Source organism: Myripristis murdjan, chromosome 2 (genome assembly GCF_902150065.1).
Source record: "Myripristis murdjan chromosome 2, fMyrMur1.1, whole genome shotgun sequence".
Lineage (NCBI taxonomy): Eukaryota > Metazoa > Chordata > Actinopteri > Holocentriformes > Holocentridae > Myripristis > Myripristis murdjan.
In genome coordinates this window covers 5,737,978-5,756,985 of record NC_043981.1, presented here as the reverse complement: position 1 = coordinate 5,756,985, position 19,008 = coordinate 5,737,978, and the positions used below count along the sequence as shown (strand labels likewise).

At 41.8% G+C, this 19,008-nt stretch overlaps 1 protein-coding gene and 1 non-coding gene across 2 annotated transcripts; both read right to left on the bottom strand.

The window, feature by feature from the left end:
• Positions 1–4,469: 4,469 nt before the first annotated feature.
• Positions 4,470–4,542, bottom strand: trnar-ucg (transfer RNA arginine (anticodon UCG)). Its single transcript has one exon. It is a non-coding gene; the product is annotated as a tRNA-Arg (tRNA).
• Positions 4,543–17,071: 12,529 nt separating this feature from the next.
• Positions 17,072–17,866, bottom strand: LOC115375802 (leucine-rich repeat-containing protein 3-like). Its single transcript, XM_030075354.1, has one exon. It carries the CDS (start codon positions 17,864–17,866, stop codon positions 17,072–17,074), a length of 795 nt encoding a protein of 264 aa, XP_029931214.1.
• Between the last annotated feature and the right edge of the window lie 1,142 nt (positions 17,867–19,008).

Below are 19,008 nucleotides of genomic sequence, written 5' to 3'. Positions count from 1 at the left end.
GTGCAAATAATTTCGAGCACATTTGATCATCATCAATCAGTAGCCTATACTCCACTAGGCTACAGCACTTCCACTGAGACAGACGATCATCACATCAGCATCAGGATTCAATTTCCTGCATTTCTATGCATTTTAATGAGTAGTTTGAACCACCTCATATGCACACCTTAACAATAGTACTGCACACAGTCCTATGCCTGAATTAATAGCCTACACCTCTTACTAACGCTGTATAACTGCTGGTCGTTGCATTAATATCCTACAACAGAACAGACATAGGATTATTATCAAGAGAAAATTCGTCCCGATGGATCAGTTTAATTTCATTTGAACAACAGAATTCCTGAGCATTTATATGGGCTACACAAACTTCAATCCACATGATGAATGAATCAATAATCAACTGATAATAATAATCAACCGGATCCTGCAGACCTGACCGTGTGGCCACGTACACCATGCGGTGCTGGCCGGCACCGAGCAGGCACCGCTCCCCCAAAATTTCACAATATTTCCAGCCAGAGGAGCTCATGTCACCACCAGGGGAGCTGTGCTCCCCTTTGCTCCCCCTTATTTCACACACTGGTTATGTCAATATTCACAACAGTTTGACTCAGCTAGGGGAAATTCCAGAAAATTCCCTGGAAATTCATTATAATGTAACATGTTTGCATGCATATCTGCTTATAACAAACCAAAATGTTTATTATGTATACATGTATACGACCGGGTGAATGCAGTGAATATAATTTCCTGAAAATTCCCCCAAAATTCCCGTTTATTCCCGTTAATTCCCGTTAATTTCCCAAAATTCCCATGGAAATTTTCCAACTTTGAAAATTCCGGGAATTTTGCAACACTAATCTAAATTAAGTAGCTTAAAGCAAAGAATATAAGACAAAAATATACATATGCTATGATGTATAAATCTTAACCTTAATCTCAACCCGATGATGGAACTTGCACACATTGTATTTCAGAAATCATGTAAATATCGTCCACTAGAAATAAATCTGAGACTGGTTTGACCTGGACTGCTGGTTACCTTCAGAGTTTGTGGGAAACAAGGCAGAGCAGAGCTGTCATACAATCACCGCTTGTCAAAGGCAGATGGCAAAACCCCGGGAACTTTATCTTTCAGGTTCACACAGCAATCCTGGCATGATGCATCACGTTTCCCTCTCGATCGTTCTCAACTTGTCTAACACACACACTCACACACACACACACAGACACACAGAGACGCTCACACACACAACCTAAACACCGTATGTCTCTGGGAAAGAATCCTGAATCAGATGTCTGTCAGGCAGCTCTGGCAGAATTCTTTTTTCTCGGTGGGTGGTTGTTATCTGTCTCTCTATAACTCTCTGCCTGTCTGGTGCACACACACACACACACACACACACACACACACATGCACAATCAATCTCAAATGCTGCATATCTTTGGGAATGCATCTTGAACTGAGCGGCCCCTCGCAGCGAACTCCGGGAGAAGTCACCACTTTTTGTCGCAGGTTCATACAACATCTCTTCCACACAGCGGTACACACTGGTCCTCTCTTTCTTTCTCTCTCTCTCTCTGTCCCTCGTCCCTCCCTCCCTTTCTCTGCCTCACACACACTCCCTGCATATCTTTAAAGAATGCATCCTAAATTAAAAGACCCCTGACAGTGAACTCTCACTGCAGTCTTTTGTCACCGGTTCATACATCCATGTGGCTCTCTCTTCCTGTTTCCATCCCTCTCTGGCTTGCCTTTTCTCTCTTTGTCTCTGCCTCACACTCATTTTCAAAATGATGCATCGCTCTGAGAAGGCAACAGATTCAACATATGCTGTGCTGAAAATTTACGGCGACAGACTCTCTTTGTCTTACTCGCGCGCAAACCCGAACTCCACACATCTTGGAGAAAGCATCCTGAATTGAAAGCCCCCCCTCGTAGTGAGCGCTTGTCTCCATTTAATGCCGACATTACCATGCGGCTCCTGTTCATCTCCAACAGAGGAAATTGTCACCAACAAGCGGTGTGCGTCAACAATAGCCAAACATAAGGTGTTTGTACTCGTTCGGGTTTTGTTGGTTGTTCCATGTGTCGCCATGTGCTTGTGTTTGTTCATGCTTTTTTTGTTCCCCTTCAAGAGCAGTTTTAGCACCATCTGATGCCTCCGGGAAGTCGAGCGGTGTGTGTTTGTGTGTGCGTGCGAGTGCATGGGGGTCTCAAATGTTTGAAAAGAGTCCACACACAGTCTCTTTCCATTGATTGCACTGATTAAGTGATGTTTCCGAGAAGCTTTTCACCAAACTTGACCAATCAGTGCTACATTTGTGCATGTTTAAATTTAATAGAAAATGACTGATTCCTCCCTGTTGAGAGAGGAGGAGAAAATCCAATTCCCCCATGCTGGCTGTCAGCGCGCCATATCCTGAAGGCATTTGAAGGCCGATTTATATTTCTGTGTCAAAATCATGTATGCAGTGTATGTGACTTGACTTGGAGCAATGCAAGACCACAAGAAGTGACTTCTCCGCCACGCTGCTCTCTACTTCTCATGTGATTTGCGGTGGATTTTCACCGATGGGAAAGACAACGCTGAAGAGAGAAGAGCTGGGGAGGTGTGCAAACGCCTCGTCCACAAATGATAAAAGCCGACAGAGATGAAAAATTCCGTTTGGTTTCCGCGATGCCACGTATCAGTAAATTCACCGTGAGAAATATCCCAGGACATGTTTTCTGACACCAGCAATGTTTCTGGTTTATCGGATGGGAGCGGTGTGATTACTCAAAGATGTGATGTTGTCATTGGTTAAAAGTTTCAGCATGACATCATGTTTTTGGAAAAAGTAAAGGAATTTTGATTAAAAAATAATAATATTAAATACAAAATTCTCCGGCATGGAAAATTAGATAATAAGTTGAAACACTTTTTTCATTGTGACTCCAATAAAAAGTTGACACAGCTGTCTACTGTTTTGCCTTACTAAAGTGCAACAAAAAAAATGCTTTGAGCGCCTTAAACAGTGACTGTAGCTACAGCGACAGTTTAAAATAAATTATATTTTGCCACCTTAAAAATATTCACTCTTACCAAACAAATCGAGGCATCAGGAATCATTTTTTTCAGCCATCATCTTCTTGTTTGGACAAGTCTAAAGTGTCGCCTCTCCAAATCCCCTCCATCTGTCTGCCCACTTGATTCTTTACAGGAAAAAGCCCGCCTGAAGAAAGATGCAGGAGAATGGGGCATGAGTGTATGCCTACATGGGTGTGTGTACATGCTGAAAGATAAATACAGATAGGTAGATAATGATTCATGTCCCAAAAAGTGGAGTAATGTTTGACCTCTGCAGTCTAAATCCACATTTAATGGAGCATTATACTGCTTTTTTCACCAAAAATAAGCCAGGCATAACCTGCTCACCATTTATCCTTAAATGTTCATCGTCAGTGAAAATACTCCTGTTACGTGGGATTAGTTTTCAGTAATCTATTTTTCATAATGCAATGTATTTTCCATTGTCAAGCTGAGGGAAAAACAAATGCAGAGAAAGGTGCAGCCACTTGAGTGTAATTTAGCAGCAGGGATGGAGGAGCACTTGTTTTGCATATGAGATGGAGCTGGAATGCTACCCAGTTTCCCCTCGGACCACTACGGTATTCTGATTCTGATACAGTTTCTGATACCCAACTTCTCTAAAGTGTTTCTCTAAGGTGTTTCTTTATGTGGGTTGAAAAGTAATCTGAAGTGTTTATCTTTGGATTTGCAAAGTATTCCTTTGCAAGTGAGGTTGAACAAGGCTTTGGAAAGCAGCTCACGACGGCATTATGAAGCAATACTTCAACTCTTTCAGGGTATTTTTTTATGGTTTAAAGTTCCCACAGTCAAGTATTTAATTACTTTAATGCAAGTATTTGTTCACTGGACATGCATTCACCTCTCCGTCAGACTCACAAGGGCGGCTCTTAAAGCAGCGCATTAAGTGCTAACAAGGACAAGAGCTTCTTAAAGGAGAGGGCAACCACAGAGGCAAACAAACCCACACTCCTCTAATCCGAAGTCAAACGCCTTATCATTTAGGCCACGTGATCAGTGTGAAGCAGCCTCTCAGTGCCGTGTCGTGCCGTGGTTTGAGTTCATTCCACACAAGATTTGACGATGGCAGGCCCAAATCTCAAGTGTTTAGAGTTGCAGGTTGCACAAAAACTCCTTAACATTGGTTAAACTCACTCCTGCAGTAAAGATGATTAAAAAAAGGCCTGGGGGAGACAGCTTACACTGGAATTAGGAAGCAGCACCTCCACCTGTTTTAATGGTTTAAACTTCCCAAAGTCAAACACTTCACACCTTGTATTTAATCACCGAGATTCATTGCGTTCACCTTTGTGCCAGACTAGCGGATGGGAGTTGCAGGATGTGGGGTGTTAACTGCTGATGCTCACAAGGACTGGAGCTATTTAAAGAGAAGGTCAACCACGAAGGGACTCGAACCCTCAATCTTCTGATCCGAAGTCAGACGCCTTGTCCATTAGGCCACGTGGTCTGGTTGGAGCTGTCCTGTCTTGTTGTACTGTGATGTAGGACAACAAGCCAGACCTATCTATCACTATAGCTGTTCTTGACGCTCAGAAGAGGTAAGGTCAATGACCGTGCTTTTTTTTTTGTCACAACAGAGAGACAGACGTAACTCTAACTTCACTTTGGTCTTCTCAGATTAGAAACTTACTCACCTGTTAGGACTGGCCAGTAGCAGATTTGGTTTTCATGCTTTGACCAGCTGAGCGACCAGCCTGCAGGTGGTATTTTTTTTTTTCTTCTACTAACAATCCATTTTCCATGATAAAACTGAGAAAATTAGTCACAATGCACATAAAGGTGCTGATGTAGTGATGCAGCCATGTGTGTGGTTTTCCAGCTGTGTTACTTCACAGAGGAATTTAGTTTTACATCATTATATAAATAGTACATTGCATTCTGGGATAATATAATACTATTACTACTGCTACTACCACTATGAATAATAATAATGATAATAATAATAATCCCTGATCTCATTCCACAACTGAAAAGGCCCAGTCACCTTTGGTTTTACGATTTGAACGAGGAATGGCATGGAATGATCAACCAGAGGATCTCAGGTTGCATTCTGACTCATTATCAGGTCAGGAGGTCAGCTATATATTCTGGAGCCAAGCCTCTACGAGCCATAAAAGCGGTCATTCGAATTTTGAAATCCACACGCAGACGGGCCGGGAGCCAATGAAGTGATTTTAAACCCGGCGTCATGTGTTCTCTCCTGTCTCCCGGGATAGTAAAAGGGATAACATTAAATTCAAAATCGTAAACATTTAGCATGACATTAATAACGTTTTGACATGACCTTGGCGGGTTTAAGAGAGGACATTAAAGGTGATTTTGTGCCCACACCAGTGAGTGAGAACGGTGAGAGCCGCATGATGCGTTGGCCGCAGTGCAGAGGTCTTTCTCCTGCCAGAAGCTGGAGAAAGAAACATTTGGTGACAAGGTTGGGGGACAACCATTTACGCTAATGTGATCCATTTAACATCAGCTTCTCCTTAGCCGTTCTACAGGCCATATTAAGTCTTAGCCATAGTTACCTAGTAATGCACCAGCTACCCTAGTGCATCAGTGTACTGAATACTTACATAATAACTACACAATGTTGAGTTTAAGTGTGCAGAGTTTAAAGACACCATGAATTGAACTCCAATGACTTTGATGACTTCCACAAAAAATCACCATCTTTAATGGAATGTAAATGTAATGGAATTTAATGTAAATACAAATTTCAACAAATAAAACCCTCTCAAATGTGTGAACAATGTGGCCGCTCCACAATTACATAGAATGAAGGAAGTAACATCGTCCTGCTTTGACAAGTATGTGAAAAGAGGCAGGTGAGGCAGTGCATGTCAGGGCTAAGGTTCTCATTTAGTGGCAAGCAGTATTGGGACGGTGTAAACCTCCATTGCTTGGGACTAGTGACAAAAGCTCATTGTACTTTCCAGCAGCTGGTGGAAAGTCTGCACTTTGCATCACCTGGGGCAGGTGGAAAGTGCAGATATGTCGCATGCCTTCTGTTTGACCTCTTGGACCACCTGGCAAACCTCACATCAACACGGCCCCTCTAAGCTGCACAGCAAAGTAGCATCAGCCCTCCAGAAAGGCTAAGAAAAACACAAGATCTGCAAGAATAGGTAAGGGAAAAAGGGAGGCACTATAGCAGCTGCTATAACGCTTGCAAACATCCAAACCCTGGCATGACCACAACAGTAGCTAAAATTAAAGCAGCATGACACTGGACTCCTCCATATAGGACAGATAATATCTCATAAGATTACATTTTGCAGTTGTCATTGTAAATTAACTAATGTGCATAAATATGAGCATATATTTAACCAGATCCTGAACTCTAACACAGACGATGCCTGTGATGGACAGATGGAAACACGAGGCCACTGCTCCTCTCAAAAGCTTTCAGAGGATGCTGCAATTCACAAACTACAGATTAGTCAGTTTGATCCAATTTAGGATGTTAAGAACAGAGAAAGTCTTACCACTTTAGGTACCATTTTGGCTCAAATGCAGAAATGAAGAAGTGGCTTAGTAAAGTAAAGCATGCACTTCTTGTGTAACTACCCAAAGCACAAGCATGAGGGGTGTAATAAAACATTAAGTGTATTACTGAACTTTTCTGCCATTGATCACAAGGCAGCAAAGGTAGGAGATTCAAAATGACGCCATTAGCGAGGGAGAAAAATGGTTCCACCACAAGAGAGGAAGGATAACCACAAGGATGGCGAAGAAATGTGCAGGGAGCGCACAGCTGACATGAATTAATCATCCACACAGGGACATCTCAGTTAGAGAGGTTGCCATATGTTAAGTACGGAGTTTAGCATAAGGATGACTTCAGCAGAGAAGTGTCCGAGGCAAGAGAAAAATGGAGGAGTGACTGTTTGAGTGCGGCGTGTTCGTTGATATGGTGAGTTGGTGGCTGGCAGCCAGACTGAGCAGCCGTGTCAAAGATGAGCCACGTAAAGCAGTCATTTCATCCCAGTGCAGGCAGTTATTAAAATATCAATAAAAAAAAAAAAATCTTTACATTTAGCCTACTTGATATCATCATTTACATTAAAAAGAAACCTTTCATTACTATTACTGCTATGAAGTGGAAATACAGATGGCAGTGACCCAGACAAGATGGTGTGATTTTCTAGTATTTATCAATTCAATATGTGGATGCTCAGGGTAGAGTGTGATCCTATCTTTTCAGAGAAACTGAAAGGAAAGCTGATACACGTCTGTAATGAACACATTATCCCTGCACTTGTTGCACAAGGATTTAAGTAAAACGTTGAAATGGCATGCATGGTTCGGATAGATTATTTACTAGGAGCAAATAAATAAAAGGATGTTTCTATTAAGGGGCAGACATACAATGAAGTGAAGGATCTTTATCTTGCCTAGACATTAAATCTAAAGTTTTTATTTATCTGAAGTGGTTTTAATGTTCTGTGCTGCCTCTCGGAGGACATTCAACTTTTCTGAGTCTAAAAGTAGAAGTGCACAGAGATGAAAAATGATGTTACTATGCATTCAGCAAGTAAGTGGGACTTTCCTTTGTGAAATGTGCCAATGCGTTCGCCTGCCTGCTACCTCTGCACACCCTTGAAATGGCAAACCAGTCCACCTGCTGTGGTTCACCAATCGTGCCACTGGGGTGCAAAAATAGGGTGCTACAAGACAAATTTTCTGTCTGGCAAGTGCCTCCCTTTGCGGTGAACCCCCCGTCTGCCATGATAGCATCATTTTCCTCCAGTTTCCCCCACAAGCCCACTCTCAAAGACAGATTGTCTTGGAAATTGTTGTGACATCCAGATGCCTGTGCCTCCCCTGACGCTGTACATTAAGTTTTCCCAAGTCACAAACATTCTGGTGGCTTATGCATCGCTTACCCCAAACCCTTCACTAAGGTCTTGATTTGCTGAACTCTGCTTTAATTGAACCAGTGCCAGAAACATGTGATCTATTGAAAGAACGCAACTCTTTTTCCTGCACTTAAAGCAACGTTTGGACTTCATCTCCTGACAATTGTTAGACCCCTAGGAGGCTAAATTAAAGACTTCAGGCTCTAACATGTTTCTGAAAAAGGTTTTCAGTCCCTCATAGCTCATGAAAAACAGTCCAAAACTGAATGTTCCCATCAGACCGCTGAAATCTGGCCAAACCATATCTGCTAATTGAGTTGAGTCGCCTTGCTGTGTCAAGTTGTTTCTTTAGCCCATTAAGAGTTGCTGAAGTTAAGTTTTGCAGCATCATCTGAGCTGTTTCTGGTTGTCAAGGAGGTCATGATGGAGGTCAGTAGCTGGTGTGGGTCATCACCCCGCAGCTTTGTGGAGGGCTGCAGTCTAAATAAGCCTTAGAAATAACTTTTAAATATCAACATTTATCTTTCGGTGAAACATTTTGAATAACCACCTCATTTTATAGAGGTTTTTTTTTTTTTTATTATTATTATTATTGGCAGTAAAAGAGAGTTACTGTTAGCAGGCTTCTATTGGATGCAAATTCAGTCTTCTTTAAAGCACTGAGTTTTCAGGTCATGGCTCCTTCAGTGGACCTTTAGACCATATTTTCACATTCGAGCACATAGATAACACAGTTTGCAAGTCAGAGACAGTGTTTGAGATACATTGTTCTGACTACAGTGTGGTACTGAAAAGACAGAGAATTCATTATTTAGTATTTGCTTTTACAAATCTCTCTCATATCCATTAAGTACTGTCATCCAAATACCATTAGGAAAATGAAAACCAAACACAGGTACAGTATGTTTAACACATTTACATCATTGCAATTCTTAAGAAAACTTGAGGTACATTCTTCAGTGTGCAGCTGCCCAGAGTCAAGACAACACGGAGAGGGACAGAAGCTGGGCTGTTACTCAAACTCAAGCTTATTTATATAGCTCTTTAAAAAGAAACCAGGTTTGTTCCTAAGTGTCTGACAACAAAAAGCAAGAAGTAAAACAGAACCGAGCAGGAATACACCAACATCATAAATAAGCACACAGAGACAAATAAAAGCAGAATAACAGATAAAACTTCCACAAAAATAAATAAATAAATAAATAAAAATAAAAAAAGAGAAAGCATTTTAGATTATAAAAGGCAAGAGTAGGTGTTTAAAACCAGGGCAAAGTTTGCTGACCAAATGTTGAAAGGAAGGCTGCTCCACAGTTTTTGGGCTGAAGCGACGGCTCTATCTCCAGACCTTTTCAGCCTCCACCACCTAGATCTTGTTTGAAGGACCTCGGAGACCTATTGATATTAGTTGGGGTGATAAGATCGACCATATAGGCAGGCACCGGGCCATGCAGGCTTTTAAAAAGAAGCTAAAGAAGTTAAGTGGACAGGGAGCCAATGTAGGGGAGCCAGCATTTTGAACAAGCTGCAGGCAGTAAATAGAGTCTTCATTTATACCCTATTACCCATTTGCATCCATTTTGTAGAATGCGTGCAGTGCATGCACACACAGGGAAGTTATTATTTCAAAGAGAAGTCATATCAAATTATAATAGATGGCTCCTCATGCTGTGTGCAGTGATGCAAGAAGGTTCTAGGAGGGACAGTTTTTTTTAGTTATTATTATTATTATTATTATTTTTTTTAATTTTCGTAAGCTATAAAATTAAGTCTCATACATACTCTCATATATACTTTTATATATGTACCATCTCACTTTAGGGCCACATAGCAAGGTGACATTATGAAAAGGCATGTCACTGCAAAAATAATTGCGTCATTTATTTTAAACCCAAACAATAGTAAAAGGTTGTCTCCGATCATTTATAACCATGCCAGGCACAGTCTTTTGAGTAACCTACCCACTATGCTGCCGCAGCCAGCCTCATACTGTGAAAAAGCTGTCCAAATGGGGCAATCAAACCTTCAAAAATCATGAGAAAGTCCCTTTTTTAGCTCACAGTACAGTCAGATATATTATGGAATGGTGTGCTGAAGTGAATGGTTGAAAATAAATATCAGCTGTTACTGACTTAATTTCGAACATATTTCATAGTTTACCTTTACTTTACAACATTTGTTTTAATTATAGGCTTCACATTATTCCAGCATGTGAGTGGTTTCCAAAGTAAGGCAGATGGTGCGCAACTGTAATATAGTAATGACAAATTTATTAGCATTTCTCTTTTCAAGGAAACACACTAGCAGCAATGGGAGAATGGTCTAAATGGATCATGGCTAATGCATTTATTGGTGCGTATTCCCAAAATGCCAGTGTTTGGCCAACAGTGGGCCAAAGTGTATTGTCTCAATGGCAAAATGCCAATGTTGGAGCAATAATGTTAGTAGGGAAAGTGGCTATCAAGCTATATTTTTACCTCAGTTGACTTGGACCAAATCTGATTCAGGTTAACTTTGTTTTCAAATGAACATCAAGGGAAGCAGTTTACAAGTGGATCGACACATATAGGCAACTTGATGAAGCTTTGCTGTTTCCTTGGACTTGTGGTTGTAGTGGATGAAGAGAATCTTATGTTTTCCATTTCCACCACCCTGCAGAATGTACTTCTCCAGGCAAAATGTGAGGGCAAAAAAACAAAAACAAAAACAAGCTCTCAGAGGCAATATTCAATTATTCTATGGAAAAGACTTAAGCTAATCACTGGGACTATCAACCAATTGTGCTTTCCAGTTCAAATTTGGATATACAGCCTGGGAGACCAGTAGAGGACAGCGGATCTTATTGCTTGCTTCTATTTTCTGTAATAATCAAGGACCTTCTTCCAGGCTTTTCCAGTAAGGAGTTCAGTGGGCAGTGCACACCCTGACATCATGTGACCAGCTGATGGTTGTTAAGGTCATGTGACAGTGGTGTGACAGTCACATGGCAGTAATCGGGTGATAAGTGGAGGGTGATAAGCCAACAGTCAGGGACCAGTGTTCTAGTTTCACATAAACGGCGTTCTGTACTGCTTTTTCAAACATGTGTCTTCCATGTCCAAAATGTCTAACTTGTTGTCTGCAAAGGAGCGTCCCTTGTGTTTTAGATTGAGTAGATGGCTGATTCTTGACCTGGGGAGTTAGCTCTCCAGTGTTGGATCATGCACTTATTCAACTGTTATTTTGTTTCTCCAGTGTACAGGTCTGTCAATTCCAACGCTGTGGTTCACCTTATTCAAGGACTTGATGTTTTTAGCTTCTAAGTTCTCACAGTAAAAAAAAGAATATCCTTTAATTCAGTGTGCAGTTTAAACTGTGTGCACTTTCATGCCCATTTCCATCAGACACACAGATGGAGAGTTTCAAACTGGTGCACTACCATGAAGGGAGTCAGATGTCAGAACCCTTGTCCTTCAGGCCACACGGTCAAGTTGAAGCTGTTCCTTGATGTCCTGGACTGCAGTATGAGTCAGTCCCAGACAAGATACAGAAAGAACACTAAAGACAGCAGACCAGACATATTTCATCCAAAGATTTTATTGCTAAGTTTGGCAATCAAAAAATTTTTTGGATGACATTGGACACTGGGAGACAAGGCTTTCTTGCTACACTGGACAGACAAATGAGGCCAGTTTCATTTTGGCTTCTTGGCTACATCAGAAGAAAACGACATAATCACCTGGTTGCTAAACAGAAGTGGCCAGTACAGGGGTTGCCTTCACCACCTTGAAATTATTAATACCACACTCTGGCCAGCTGAACCAACCAGCCTGCCTGGTTTGTTTCCTCTAGCAATGGCTATTCAGTTGTCGAATTCAGAAATTGAGAAAGGTCCTGATGGCATGCAGCCTCTTGTATTCTCCCTCCAGCCTTGCTGCTTCACCATGGAATTATCTCAAAAGCACTTGCTTTGGATGTGAGAGGCAGCGGGCTCAATACCTGCACTCTTCAAAGCAAGTGTTTGTTCAAATCTAAAGCAAATCTGAAGTGTTTGTGTTTTAGACCCGAGCGCCGCACCGATACTCATTTTGCATAAATTGAACTCCCTCATGAAACAAACATGAAGCATTTCACGTGTTCCAGAGAATTTATGTTAAAACTTCTCACAAGCTTTGCCTGTCATCTAAACGCTGACATGTAATGCACGCACTGTCATTCCTGTTTCCATTAAATCAGAGAGATGTGAGACCGAGTGGGCCAGCTGACGTTCACAGCAGCAGCAACTTCCTCGTAGGAAAGCTGACCATGGAGCTAATGGAGCCCTCAGTCTTCTAATCCAAAATCAGATGCCTTATCCTTTAGGCCTCGTGGTCCAGTTGCAGGTTTGCTTTAATGTTTAGTGGACTGATAATCACTCTTCTCTGTGTTTTTACATGGTATCCTTAAATGGGTTCTTAAATTGGTTTGTATTCCATTCCACACTTTTACTATTGATCACATGGAGTAACTATTATATATAATTGTAACATTAAGTTAATTGTTCTGTGAATTTTTTGTTATATTATCATGTTACATTATCAACATTATTCATCCCGGTGCACTAACAGCTACAGTGTGGGCTGGGAACAGCAGTGAAAAATAGTGTAGTAGTGTAATAGTGTAGGTGTTGTGGATAAACAGATTATGCTGAAACACGGTGGGAAAAAGGTGTAAACACTAGTAAGTGAATACAGTGTGTCATTCTTTTACAGCAGAGGTTTGCTATATGAGTCAGGGTGTGTGTAGTAAGTAGTCTGGCCTCTCCGTGCAGCCACTCACGTACAAGCTCCATGATAAATGGGTCTGGACTTATTCTAAATAGGCCGTTTTTATTTGGCCTAACAACAGATATTCGGTCTATCCTTGGGCAGCCCACAAAGCTGCTAAGCACTCCAAAATGGTAGATACTTGGAACAGATTTATTATGCATATTTCTAATATTTCAGTGGAATTTCAAGGAATAAATAAAACCCATATTGAAATTCCTTTAATCATATCACAGTGTAATCTGGCAGGCTCAACTGTGATATCACTCTGTCAATCTTTAATGATTGCAGCCGACACTTGACAGAGTACTGTGCACGGTTTCACTTGAACTTATATATTTTTCTGAATCATTCTGAGGGCAGTATCTCCACATTTCCAGTTTTGTTCTGGCTAATTGCTGCGTTTAAGTCCCTCATGAAAAGCCCTCTGTATGACTGGGCAGTTAAAAGCTCCGAGCAGGACGCTGTGTATGTGTGTGCATGATGCAGGTGTTGCTTGCCTCTGATGTGGGCGTGGTGTCTCGTTATTGAATGATGACACATTCATCATTCCAACCTCAGTTGGGGAAGTAACATATTAAGCTGAGGTTGCCATGCATGCTTTTGCAGCCTTGCAGAACCTGGTCTAAGAGGGCCACATGGAGATGGATTGGGCTGAATGGATGGATGGATGGATCGGGGCCTTTATTTTTCCTGCTTACGTGATGTAGATTGGAAATGTAAGAGGGCCAGAGCATTTAACCTGTAGTCGGTTAGGACAAGAGGCTGTTGTCTGATGCTGATGTTGCATTATCAGCTTCCACCTAGTGTACCCACAGAGTTCAGCAGAGGATGGAGCCTGTGTAATATAGACCCTAGCTCTATAAACACAGGCAGAGCCCTCTACCTATGGGTCCTACTTATCCTGTACCGCTCACTGAGGAGGGCTGAGGATGCTGGTAGTTCGCTATACGTGACCAGATCCGTACACGCTTGGTGGGGCAAGGCTAGGTGTGATGGCCACAGTGCCATAATATGTCAGAAACATGTTCATGCAGCATGGGAAAGCCAGAATTCCATTCAAAGTGCAGGCATGTAGCTGATTTTGCTATTAAGAGTGCTTTATAATGTGCAGCAATTAAAAAAACTTAGTTTCAGAGGCTGAAAAAGCAGTTGGGTAATGTGGAGGCCAAGGGTCAGAAAAACACTGCCCTGACAAGATATAAAGTAGATCTTCTTAAGTGCATAGAATGATGCGTTTGAGTGCTGGATAAAGAAAAGAAAAGGTTTTATATACTCTATATATAGATATAAAGTGGATTTGAAGAAAAGAAATGGACTATAGTGGGCGTGTGTATTAGTCTGGAATGGAGAGAGACGTTGGCTGAGGTGTGTTGTCTGTTACACTCACACAAGAGAGGCTCTCCAGCCCTGGTTTTCACCCAGTTGTTGGTTTAAGCAAAGATAAATGTGCCCAGCCGGAGTCATAACATCCTGGAGAGTCACAAAGAGGATTTAACAAGGTGAGAGAGACAATTGAGAGAGAAGTCGATGGACTGGAGCTCAGCCAAGCTCGGCTGAACTGAGCTGCTACACAGAGAGGAACCATTCCTCCTGATTTAGCCACTGTGTCGCTGTAGAGCTTGTGCGACGTTTAATGACACGCCATTCATTTCTCTGAGCTTTGGCTAAGAGAGACACACTGACCTCAGCTATTCTCGGCTAATTAATAATATTCTGTTCATTATAACTTGCGCCATAACCCATGGGGCTTGTAAGACCAAGTATTGTGGACCATAATTATTATTGTGACCCCTCAAGAGGCAGATAAGGGGAGATTTAGAGACTTAGAGGGTCAGCGATGCATATATCAAGTAGAAGGAGCATTATATGCAATCAGGATAGAAACCACAGAATCCACCTTCCTTTGTTAATAAGCATGCACTAACCTCCAAGTATTTGTGTTACATGTGCAAGAGTATTTGGATGACATAAACAGATGAATTTAGTCACTTTGGGGATTGTACAATTCTCAGCGAGTGGGCCCCAAAACAGCCTTCTGCACAGGATCATCAGATTTATGGATTTGATCTGCAGAATGAAACTATTTTTGGGTTGCAAGACACTGATATTAATATTGTATCCCATCCAAATTGCTGTGAGATCTATTGGCTCCATATTTAGAGCTATGGGTATTTTTCATTGTGATAAAGAGAGATAAATAAGAAGATTCCCATTCCAAGAAAAGTGTTGTGGCTGCAGATGACTGCAGGGGTGTTTAAGAGCTTTTCTATTTCCATCACAGAAACACAGGTAGTATTTTACCGCTTTATACCATTTTCATCTCCCTGAGGGAGCCTTGCAGGAGGGAGAGGAGAATTCTGATAATATGAAGTCTTGTTTTATTTCATTTTACTGTAGGAAAAGCACACATGAATAAAACACAGCACATTGTTATGGTATGCAATAGTAAGACAGGTGTATGTGTCTTCATGAGCAGCACTGTTACAGAAACATTAAAAAAATGGTTTATTAGGTGTGAGGCTCACCCTCATTAGTCTTTTATTAGTCCACTACTGTGCGATATGCACTAGAGGCAGGGATGTTCATCAGTCTCTTAAAGGGTAGTTGCTCAGTCTGCGGTCTGAGAGCCCCCACAATTTTGACATCAAGCTGCACTGGGCAGGATCTTTATCTAAAAACCTCGCAGGGCATTCGTTTCTCAGTTAGACTAGCCCCACCAACGTCCAAAAAAAGTGGTGTTAACACTTTCACATTTCACTCTTTATGTCCAATATTTCCTCCACAAAGATTTAATTTGCCACCACTGAAGAATAAAGTGCCAAAGCTGAAGAAAACTGCCGCATGTGCACACGAGCAAATCTGAAAGTGCTCAAGCCACTTTTCATATTAAGTGCTTTTTAAATAAAACTTTAAGAATTGAGACCATAGGCAGTGTGGAGAGAAGTCTATCATCATTCTGCACTAGTCTTTACTTAAGTGAGCAGCTCAACTATATTAAAGCCAGTCACTAAAGCGCAGACAGTGATAATTTCTTCAACGGCAGCTTACATCGCGTGTGGTAGGGAGTTAGTGGGGCTATACTAACGGCAGGTTATCAAGGGAGTCTAACACCCTGGAGCAGAGCTAGTAAAAACCCAGGCACCCAATCAGTCTGCATGACAAACTGGGGCTGAAGCAGACAACAGCTTTCCATCCTCACTAATTGAGACACTGCAGAATTGCTGTTTGCTCAAACTCATTTCAGACGTCAGGTGTGGTTCCTGGCAGCAAATCTTCTGAAGAGAGAAGATGTTAAGTGTTCAACTGGATTGATGATGTTTGCTGCAGCTCCACCTAAAAAAATTAAGATGTAGGGGTATCAAGGGTGGGTATAGTTTCACAAGGGTCCAAGTGCCACCACAACTCCTCCCCCGGCTCTGATGGATTATGAAGACAAACTCTCCACATTGTGATTTCAACATCCAGTGTTGTCATACTCGTCTCACAATACAATACTCAAAGTTGAGGATGGTTTTCACAGATAGTACACCAAATTATTATTTCCACTCTTTCAACTGTTTTCTGTCTCCTCAATTCCCCAGCAAGGACATACTTCGTTGCTTGAATTTTCTTTGTAGCACTTTTCACTCTTCTAAAAACAACATTAAACTTGGAAGAGGTCTTTTTCTATCAGAATTCCTCGCTGATGCTGTGGGGAGTGTTTATTTTTCATGTACTTCACAACTCACTGAACTTTGACTAACACGCAAGTGGCTCTCAAGATGACCTCGCTTGGTAGGTAAATTCACACTAAACTCTTTCTCACACTTTAAATCACATGAGGGTATGCAAAAATATTACTTTTTTTTTTTTTTGGAGTTTTCGCCTAAAGATGATTTATGCATTAAACATTACATTACAGTGAAAAATAATGATCTGCCACCTCTCGTTATCAGAGAAATTGGCCAAGGCAAAGAGACTGAGACAATACTGAGACCTCCAAATATTGACTGCCTTTCCTTCGGGCAACATATTCCAAACATTTTTTAATAAACTGAAAGTGTAATTCTAATTTATGCCAGAGAAAGTTGTGGTCGTCTTTATTTTTGCAGCTATAAAGAAACTGCTGCAGCCAATACTTGATTGTGGTGATGTTTGAACACTTGTGCCTTGTACAGTGTGTGTTGAGCACAGAGGTTTATCACTGACTAGACAGCTCTTGCTTATCAGTGTGCCTCCTATGCCATGGATGTATTCATCGGTACACGTTCATCAAAATTCATTGGTACACTTTCATCTATATTCATAGGTACACTTTCATCTTCTCAGACACACATTATGCACATGTAGATGCACACTAGAACACACTACTGGCTGTGTCAAATTCCTTGCTGATATGAGAGGTGCTTGGCAGGGACTTGAGGTACTCCATGTGCCTCCTGGCGTCCTCCTGGTTGTGCCTGATGTAGTAAATGATATATGCTATCACCATGGAGAACCAGCAGAACATGGCCACAAACATGGCCACATCTGTCGTCTTCTGGTGGAAACTGCAAAAGTTGATCCCCGAGTCCAGGACCTGGATCACCGGCTGGCCGACGTACTCCTCCTGCACCGATGTGTAGCAGCTCACTTCGTTGACTGTCTCGGGGTCCAGCCTCAGCTCCCTCAGCGTCTCCTGCAGGGAGCACTCGCAGTGCCAGGGGTTGTTGGACAGGCGGATTCGGGCGTGAAGCTTGGCGAAAGTGTCCTTGGGCAGGCTGCTGAGCCGGTTGTTGGAAAGGTCCAGGGTCCGCAGCCCCTCCGACACTCCCTGAAAGGCATCGGTTTCCACGTTTTCGATGGAGTTATAAGAGAGGTCTAGCTCCCTGAGGCGGTGGAGGTCTTTGAAGGCCTGCTTGGGGACGTTTCTGATCCGGTTAGACGAGAGCAGCAGGATGATGGTGTCCTTTGGCAGATCCGGCGGGATTTTCTCCAAGTTGCGCGAAGTGCACTGCACCACCACGCCGTTCCTGTCCGTGCAGTGGCAACTCCTTGGGCAGGTGGACCCTACAGTCATCATCGTCGACAGGAGCCACAGTGTTCCCACAAAGCCAAGGGAGCCACAGGAAGGAAGCTTTATGGATGGGCCGTGTCTTTGAGAGGCCCCCATTAGTCTGGGCATTAATGGCTAAAGTTTCATTGTCAAGGCACTTTTCACTGCTCATCCGGACTATGTAGGCACATCCGCAGACTTACACATTAGCATTCATCATTTATCTCGACAGTTATGTATAGCCAAGCACTCATCCGACAGAAATTGACTAAGTGCACAAAGGTTTGCATATTAACCAACTAAGACGTTAAAGTAGAGCACAGCTGAAGTAATCCAGTGATGAATAAGGGGAAGGGCTTTTTTTTTTTTTTTCAAATCTTCATAACTGCATATCCAGGAGGGAGTGCATATCTTGTCCCATGACAGGAAGAAACCTCTGTGTGAGAAATGTAGACAGATAGAGACGGGGGGAGGGGAGAGAGAGAGAACTGTCAAGCCTTTTCAGTTAATTATGCTTCATTTATTTTACATTTTACTGGACTTTCAGTCTCTAAAAATGTCACACGCACTCTGCTCCTGTTGTAAAAAATAAAAGTCATTGTGGCTTAATACTGAGGTTCTTTGGAAACTGATGCCATGAACTTGTGAAAAGAGTGTTTTATCAGATGTGATACAAAGACAAGATATTTTCTTTCAAAACTGCGGATGAAAGTATAGGTGAAGCGGTACACCACTGATAATAGCCTTTTATGAGTTTCCTAACCTCCCACATGCCCTGGAGTGTGTTATTTTCAATTATTTTACGCACTATTCAGCCATGTTATAGTCATGTTACAATGCCTATTCAATGCTGTACTTTCATCCTATTTAGTCAGTTTCCATAATCCCTGGAGAAAGGGCCAGTAAAGTTCAAGATTATCATAATAATGGCATGTTTCTATAGTATGGGTCTCTTTACTCAATTTTGTCCACCCCAGAAAATGATAAGCTATTAATCAAGGTGAGTCACTGATTAATATGCATGAGCTGAACTTTGAAACAGTGACTTATGATAAAAAATTGTGACTTTAGGGCTCTAAGATTAATGATAATATCGTGAGCCTTTGGTGGTGTGAGAGCAGTGAAGATCAGAATGCAAGTCAAATTAACTATATAGCCCTAAAACTAATTATCGGGCCTCAGCTGTTGGATTAAAACGATGAGGATAGTCTAACAAAATGCCCCAGAGGTATTTCAGCAACTTAGAGGCCATTATCCTA